Genomic DNA, 8,186 nt, shown 5'->3' on the forward strand with positions numbered 1-8,186 from the left:
CAGCAGCCATCAGAAGAAAAGCTCTGGAACAAAGGGCAGATACAAAAACATTAACATAAGTAAACAATAACAAGCTAAATGTAATGACATACAAGTCTTGTAAGCCATATTCTTTACTGTTATAAAACTGTTCACTCTAAAGACAATAAAACTATCTTACAATTTGATGGTACTTTGAGTATAAAACATAAAAAATGAAGGCTAAAAGATACTAGGAGAGGACATCCAGTTTATCCCAATGCCTGAACTGATATATTAAGTGTTGCATAATAAATAATTGGTAATTAAGAGTAAAAAACAGGTAAACATAATCAGAAAAAAAGTTCTATAAATGATGTATTTTCAATATCACAACTAAGTATTAATGCAACGACATGCAATAATAATAATAATAATAACCACCCTACCTCATATAATAATAATAATAACCGTACCTCATAACCTACCACTAAAACAGAATGTAAGTCTTTTTAACATAATGGCAATTTAAAAAGAAGGAAAGGCCATTTTCAGAATACTGTATTCCTAATAGTGAAAAGAAAAAAAAAAAAAAAAAAAAAAAAAAAAAAGAACAACTGAAGAGGTAGTACAAAAGTCTGACTGCAGCAAACATACCATGAAGAAAAAGTATAGCCTAAACATTTTGAGAAGTACACAATTTGGGTGAGTTTACCACCTTGCCTGGTCCTACAGTACAGAACCACAGAAATAGGACAGATTTACTTCTGTTTTATAATACACTGAACGATAAACCAACTCTTTCTACATGTTTTGATGAAACATCTGCAAATGCATTTGAAAGCATGATTAGTAATTTATAGTATCATCAATTGCCTCACTTCCACATTAAAAGGTACACATTTCAGATGCATCAAGAAGCCCTGTACAGGATTAGTCCATACTACAAAAGGCAGACAACTGGGGGTACTCATATGGCAAACTCCAGTGGACCATAAATGCCATACAAAGTGTATGTAATACATAATGATAATGTTGCAAACAAGCCGATAACATGCAACCCTCAGTGGTCACGATATCACAGGTATCACCTTTGTATAATATATAAAGAAATTGTTACTCAGAAACTCATGTGTGATTACAAACAGGAATTAAGTCCCCTTTTGATAGAAATATTTCTATCTGCTGTCAAAACAGATGCTCTTGGCAATCCTACTACCCTTCAACACATACGTAGGACTTCATAGAGTCACAGCACAGTTGTTCTACAACTTTCTTTTTACATTTCACTTCTGCTTGGGAAAAGAAGTTCCATACAAGCCGTTTCCCCATCAAGCAGAGGTAAACCCCATTTTCTCTCACAGATGCAGTCAACCAGAATAGACACGTTTGCTTAGATAAAACATGCCACAGTAAATGATGACACATGACCTCCACCTACAGAGATCTTGTTTGCTCACTAGAGGAAAGCTGGGAGTGATTATGTGCAGGGAATTCCAGGTCCTGAAATATGTGCTTCTGCAGCAACAGAAGCCAGCTTGCTTTACCAGACTTAAAAACGTTTAAAGAACTGCTCTATAAACAATGTTTGCTTCCACTTTAATATATATATATATTTATATAAAAGCAGTGCAGACAGCTGCACTTTAAGAAATTATATTAAAAAAAAAAAAAAAAAAAGAGAGAGAGAGAAGAAATCTGGAGTTGTGGGTGGGAATAAGTCTAACAGCTGTGATTAGTGAGCCGCGTGTTTATGTATCTGCCAACATCATATGAAGCACTGGGTGAATTTCAGCCTGCCTTGGATGGCAAAAGTCTGTTGTATAAAACTTGTTGACAATGTTGTTAAAATAGAAAACTAATATTTGATAGCAAAAGACACAGCCTCTTATAAATGTCAAATCCAGGATTATAAAGCAGCACAGAGACTCTGGACTTGAATTTCGGTGCATAATCCAACCATCTGTCGACCAGTTGTGTAGCAAAATCAAGATAACGTGCACATCTCCAAAAGGACAGCCAAATTGTTTTTCTCCTGCTACAGCATTTCGCTGCTTACGAACATCCCCGCAGTAATCGCACCCCGCCTGCAGATTAACCTAGGGGAGACGACACTCGCCACGGGCAAAGGGAAAGATTGCAAAGGCAATCTTGCCAGATCGACAAGACAAACAGGGCTCCCGGTGCAGCCTGCAGAGGCAGCGGCAGAGGCAGACCCGCCGCACCGCTGCCGCCGAGCTGGGCAGGGACCCCGAGCAGCTCAGGGCGCCGGGTGCGGGGGTCCTTACCAGGGACACCCCCGACCCTCAGCAGTCGGCGGAGCGGCGCCGGGCCGCAGCCTGGCGGTGCACACAGGCTTACATCGGGCGGCCAAAAGTTAAACGCGCTGGGGCGGGAGGAGACCCGCTCCAGCCGCCTCTCCATCCGCCGAAAAGCTGCAGACCCCCCATTCCTCCCCAGGCACATTCCTCCCCAGGCACTCTCTTCGCTCCGCGGGGACCCCGCAGGGCACCCCCGGCCTCCCGAATGAAAACTCCGGAGGGTGGGAAGTCCCCGGGAAGGGCCGCCCGGCAGCTGCGGGGGGAACGCGGGGGCTCCAGCCGCGTCCGCCCCGTCCCGCAGCTCCGGGCGCAGCGGCGGGGTACGGACACCCCCAGGGCACGGACACCCCGGGGCACAGACACCCCCTGGGGCACCGCCAGCCACCCAGGCACAGACACCCCTCAGGGCACGGCCGGGGGCCACACCGGCCCGGCCCGGCCCGGCCACTAGTTGCTGGGACCGCCGCGAAGAAGTGGTGAAAGAAGCCAGGGGCAACGGCGGCGGAGCCCCGGGGGAACGGGGCAGACCGTCGGTCCGTCCGCTGTGCTCCCCGCTGCCGGCGCTTCTCACCTCCTTAAGTTCCTTGGCCACGTCTTTCAGGTCCCCCAGCACTAATTCCAAATCCTCCACGATGATCTTGATCTGCTCCTTCACCTTGGCTTTGGAGGCAGCCGGCGGCCCCTCGGACGGCGACGAGGACGAGGATGCGGTCCCCTTGGACTGGGCGGACATCCTTCGGGGCAGCCCGGCGCGGACACGGGGGGGGCACGCAGGTCAGGCGAGCAAGGCGGCCGCCGGCCGCCCGGCGCCGTCCCTCCGGCTCCCGGAGCTGTCGCAGCCGCTGCCACCACCACCGCCGCCGCCGCCACCACCGCCGCCGCCGCCGCCGCCGCCGCCTGCCCGCCCGCGCATCCCGCGCCGGGGGCGCCGCGCCGCGCCGCGCTCCGCCGGGCGGCCGCGCTGTGCAGCTGCCATCGGCTCCCGGGAGCGGCGCGGGGGCCCGGCTGCAGCCCGCCGTGCGCCGCGCCTGCGCCTCGCCCCGCCCGCCCCCGGCTCGGCTCCGCTCCGGCCCCCGGCCCCCGGCCCCCGGCCCCCGGCTCCCGGCTCCCGGCTCCCGGCTCCCGGCTCCCGGCTCCCGGCTCCGGCCCGGGAGAGAAGGGACCGGGGGAGGAGCGGCCGCCGCCGACCCGCGGCGTCGCCCCCGCCGTGCTCCCGGCGGGAGGGGGAGGCAGCGAGGGTGCTCCGCGGGAGGCGCTCCCTGCCCGGCCCGGGACGGCTAGGTGAGCGCACGGTGCTGCATCGACACCCCCCGGGCTGCCCGGCCGAAAATGGGTGCCGGCCGAAACACCCCCTACCACCGCCACCACCCTTAACTGGGACGCTTCTTGCAGCTGGCTTTGCGCGCGATTCAGTTCCCGTCCGGAGGAACTGAAGGGCAGTTCAATTGCAACAGCAGTGCCCATTTTGGGGGGCAAAAAGCAGCATTCCGTGGTGCCGGAGCCTGGAGATGCCATACACCCGGAGGTACCACACCTCTACCTGGGCTCCTCGGGGTGTTTTGGGCTTCAGATAGCTGCTGTAAGGTGGCTGCAAGAAGGAATGTGTTTTGTGAGTGCCACCGAACTAGTAAAAGTCATTCAGTCTGTGCCCGCCAATATTTACTGCCCAGCAAACACACAGGAGACCCTGTTTTAGTCGGGAAGTAAAGGTTGTCCATCTCATCAGACAGAAATAAAAACGTGCATGAAGCAGAACAGCTCTGGGATGCTGTCCAGTATACTGCCTGCCTCTCTCCAGAGTTGAGGCCCATGCAGCTTTTGAGAACATGCTCTTTCCAGAGTCATTCAGAGATCTGTCTGTGGTGCAAATGGAAGAGATTGTTAGAAAACCCTCACCTCCAGTGGTTTTCCATTTTACTACAAAAAGTTGTCATGTTCAGGCAAGAAGAATTGGTTTAGGTATTTTGTACCTCTCACTAGCTATGAACAGGACCATAGAATCAATAGAATGGCTTGGGTTGTGTCGTGGTTTAACCCGACCGGCAGCTAAACACCACGCAGCCGTTCGCTCACCCTCCCCCCTCCCTCTCTGGGACGGGGGAGAGAAATGGAAAGTGAAGCCCGTGAGTTGAGATAAAGACAGTTTAATAAGACAGGAAAAAAAAAAATAACAAAAATAATAATAACAAGAATAATAATGATGATACAATGGGGATAATACGAAAGTAATAATAGTATGTACAAACAAGTGATGCACAATGCAATTGCTCACCACCCGCTGACCGATGCCCAGCCTAACCCCGAGCAGTCCGGCCCCCTCCCCCCGGCTAGCCACCCCTATATATTGTTTAGCATGACGTCAGATGGTATGGAATACCCCTTTGGCTAGTTTGGGTCACCTGTCCTGGGTCTGTCCCCTCCCAGCTCTTACTGCACCCCCCAGCCTGCCCGTTGGCAGGACAGAGCAAAGGCTGAGATGTCCTTGGCTTAGTATAAGCACTGCTCTGCAACAATTAAAGCATCGGGGTGTTATCAGCACTCTTCTCATTCTAAGCCAAAACACAGCATTCCACCAGCTACTAGGAAGAAAATTAATTCTGTGCTAACTGAAACCAGGACAGGTTGGAAGAGACCTTAAAGATCACCAGTCCCAACCCAGCTTGCATAAGCAGGGATGCCACCCACTAGACCACTTTGGCCAAGGCCCCAACCAGCCTGGCCTTGAACACCTCCAGGGATGGGGCATCCACCACTTCTCTGAGCAGCCTGTGCCAGAGCCTCACTGCCTCTTCTTTAGAGGGCATGCAGCCAAGTCCAGCTTTGAGGATCGCCCTGCATGACTGCAACTGAATTTGATGCTGTAAATGCTTATGAGATTTTATGAGGTTGAAACCTCAGATGTTTCAACCTAGCTAAGCGAGATTGGGAAAAGCAGAAACCTTGCCCAGAGCAGTGTGTCTGCGCATGGTACAAAATCTCATGTGGTGATGAACAGTTTGTCTCTGGGAAAGGTGTGGGACTGGGATATGAATAAACAGGGACTGACAGCAACTCTTACTGTCTTGGTTTACATGTAATTATCTTTTCACTTTTTTACCACTACAAAACCTGCAGCGTTAGGCTGAAGTCATTTGTTAGTGAATAAATATTAGAAAATATTTTTCCTTCACTGTCTCTCAGAACTTTTAAATAATTTTAAGAAGGCCATTTTCAATAATAGTTTTTCCTTTTGACTTCCCTCAAGTCTCATGGTAGATTATTTTCATCTCACCATAGCTAAAGCTCTACTAAAAGTGACTTTTAAAAGCATCCGTGCTGGTTATTTTTGCTTAACAGTTTCTGTATGAGCAACAGTATCATATGATTTTGGAAGCTTGCAAAGAAACGCTGTCTGAGTCTTCAGACAAGCCACCACTAAGCTGAGAAGAAAACAATGTACAAGTTGTTGATTGAGTTTAAAGTTATTAATTTGTTTGAATACTATTCCTCAAAGGCATTGTTTTAGCAGGGAAAAAAAAAAATTACTAGTGAAACTATCTCCGTAGAAGCTAGCACACATCCAGTTTATAATTAGAGAAAGCAGTCTATTTTCTGACAGAAATTAAGGATACTGTGTAATAGTATACTGTATACACCTGTATGCAAAAAGGTTTAAATAGATAAGGGATCATTTCTGCTACATTTCTGTAGTAGAAATCATCAGCATTGTGACAAAACTGATAACAGATTTTCTACAGATAAATTTTGTCTAACCTAACTGAACATTCATGATTAGACATATTTTTCCTACACAGTGACTTACTGTTTATGTTTTCAGTATAAAGCTTTGGCAACTCCTACTGCTAAATATTTTTACTTTAACAACAGAATATTTCTGTTCTATCACACTAGTTGAAGTCATGAGAAGACTTTACCCATAATCACTTGGTTATCACGTTTCCTTAATCCTGTGACCATGTCTGGAGACTTTCCAAACTTTTGAAGATATAAGTCTTCAAAAGATATAAGGATATAAATCTTCAAGATATAAATCTTCAAAAGTTCGGATATAAATCCACCTCACCAATGGCTCCACTTCAATATTGGCATTCTTCTATGAGCTATGCAGGTCCATATAATGGCTGATATTTTGTGTTCATCCAAGTAACTACTGTTTGTCACTGAGGGAAAACAAAGAAACAAACAAAATTCACAGTCCTAAGACTGCAGTAAAGTAATTTTACCCCAAATAAAACCCTGAGACTAATTTTAGGTGTTTTGTTTTGTTTTGTTTTGTTTTGTTTTGTTTTTAAATGCTATCACATGCTAAGCTGTGTTTCAGTTAGCAAATAGGCAGTGTCACAGAGCAAAGTTACATGATTTCTTATTCCTTGATTTCTTTTGTTTCTATGTCTGCAAGTAAATGTTATTTATCTGTGTACTGTCAGTTTCTTCTTTTTGAAGTCTTTCTAGTTGTATTCTCATCATATCTGAAGTAGAAAATCAGGAAAAAAAAAAAAAAAAGACTAATATCTTACAATTATTTTCTTACTGACCTCTACAGGCCCTTGGTAAAATGAAGAGGATGCACAAGAATTTTCCACAAAACTCTTGGCGGATGAAGTTATTGTGGAAATAGAAGTTATTTTGGAAGTTATTTTGGGCCTTCAAAGTGCAGTTCACTGACCCTCCACTAACACTTTTTAATCCAGAAAATAGCACCCAAACAAAAACAAAACACACATTAAATGACTACTTAGTGAAACAATGTGGCACTCAGCCGCACCATTGCCAGCTGTGATCTCATTAAAGCTCACAAGTAGAGTAAGGCTTGGCCTGATCAGTAATTGGAAAGGACATCTCTCAGGAAAACATTTCAAGATGTTGCAAAGTTTGATTTTGGTGATTCAGTAGATGACACTTTTCATTTTGAAAAAAAAAAAAAAAATTCCTATAACTCAGTATTACAAATAGAGTGAACTCAGCACCCACACAAAAGCAGTTATCTGATCATGTTGTTTTATTTATGTTGTTTATTTTAATGTGTTGATCATGTTGTTTTATTTATGTTGTTTATTTTAATGTATGGAGTCACAAAGAGAGTTGGAAAATATGCAGGAAATCACAAGTAATTGTAAAAAGCACGTGAATCACAGAAATCATTTTTCAAGATAATCAGCCAGACAAGATAATCAGCCAGACCAGTCATATGAGAAGTCCAGAAATGTAATTACTTTAAATTTAGTCACTTTTTTCTTAAAAAAAAAAAAAAAAAAAAAAAAAAAAAAAAAAAAAAACAGGCACCCCCAAGTGTTTAACCATCTAGAAGAATCAGATAAACTACCTGAAGCAGATAAACTTTCATACTTATTTGTATAAAAGAATACAAACCAAATGAGCACTTTGCAAATTATATACGGAAAACTACATGTATATGTATGTGTATATGTATATGTAGAACTATCTATGTATCAAACTTTCCCCAACTCATCAATGTTTCAGATTAATTAAAAATTAATTTTCTGTTGCCTGTTGAAGATATTTTGTTTGATTTTTGTGTCATTTACCAAATCTAAAAGTTGAAAGTCTTCTGAACCAAACAAAACTTTTTATATCTGTATGTTCTAACTTATTTTAAACATTTTCACACTTTCCAAATAAAATTAAAGAATTTACAAGACAAAAAGCTACCTAGGCAAACTAACTAGTTTTGAAGATGATAAATGAAACCTTGATTTACTTTATATCCCTATTTTCTCCCTAAAGGAAATATTCCATACAAAACAGGGAAGCACTGGAGCATTAAACCTATATTTTTAATCCTAAAAAAATAAAAAATAAAAAAAACACGACAGAAAAATTCATTCAGTCGTCACAGATATGCATATTAGACATGTGCTGATTATAATATTCATTTAAAGCTTCATT

General features: G+C 44.6%; 1 protein-coding gene across 3 annotated transcripts in view; it reads right to left on the reverse strand.

The window, feature by feature from the left end:
• PRR16 (proline rich 16) overlaps positions 1 to 3,095 on the reverse strand; it is a 173,142-nt gene extending 170,047 nt beyond the window's left edge. For all 3 annotated transcript variants that reach the window (XM_084304973.1, XM_084304974.1, XM_084304975.1), the window contains exon 1: positions 2,851 to 3,095. In XM_084304973.1, coding sequence (XP_084161099.1) covers positions 2,851 to 3,012 — 162 coding nt within the window. In that variant the 5' untranslated portion in view covers positions 3,013 to 3,095. The remainder of the gene's footprint in view (positions 1 to 2,850) is intronic.
• Between the last annotated feature and the right edge of the window lie 5,091 nt (positions 3,096 to 8,186).

This window comes from Netta rufina (assembly GCF_964035555.1).
Source record: "Netta rufina genome assembly, chromosome: Z".
NCBI lineage: Eukaryota > Metazoa > Chordata > Aves > Anseriformes > Anatidae > Netta > Netta rufina.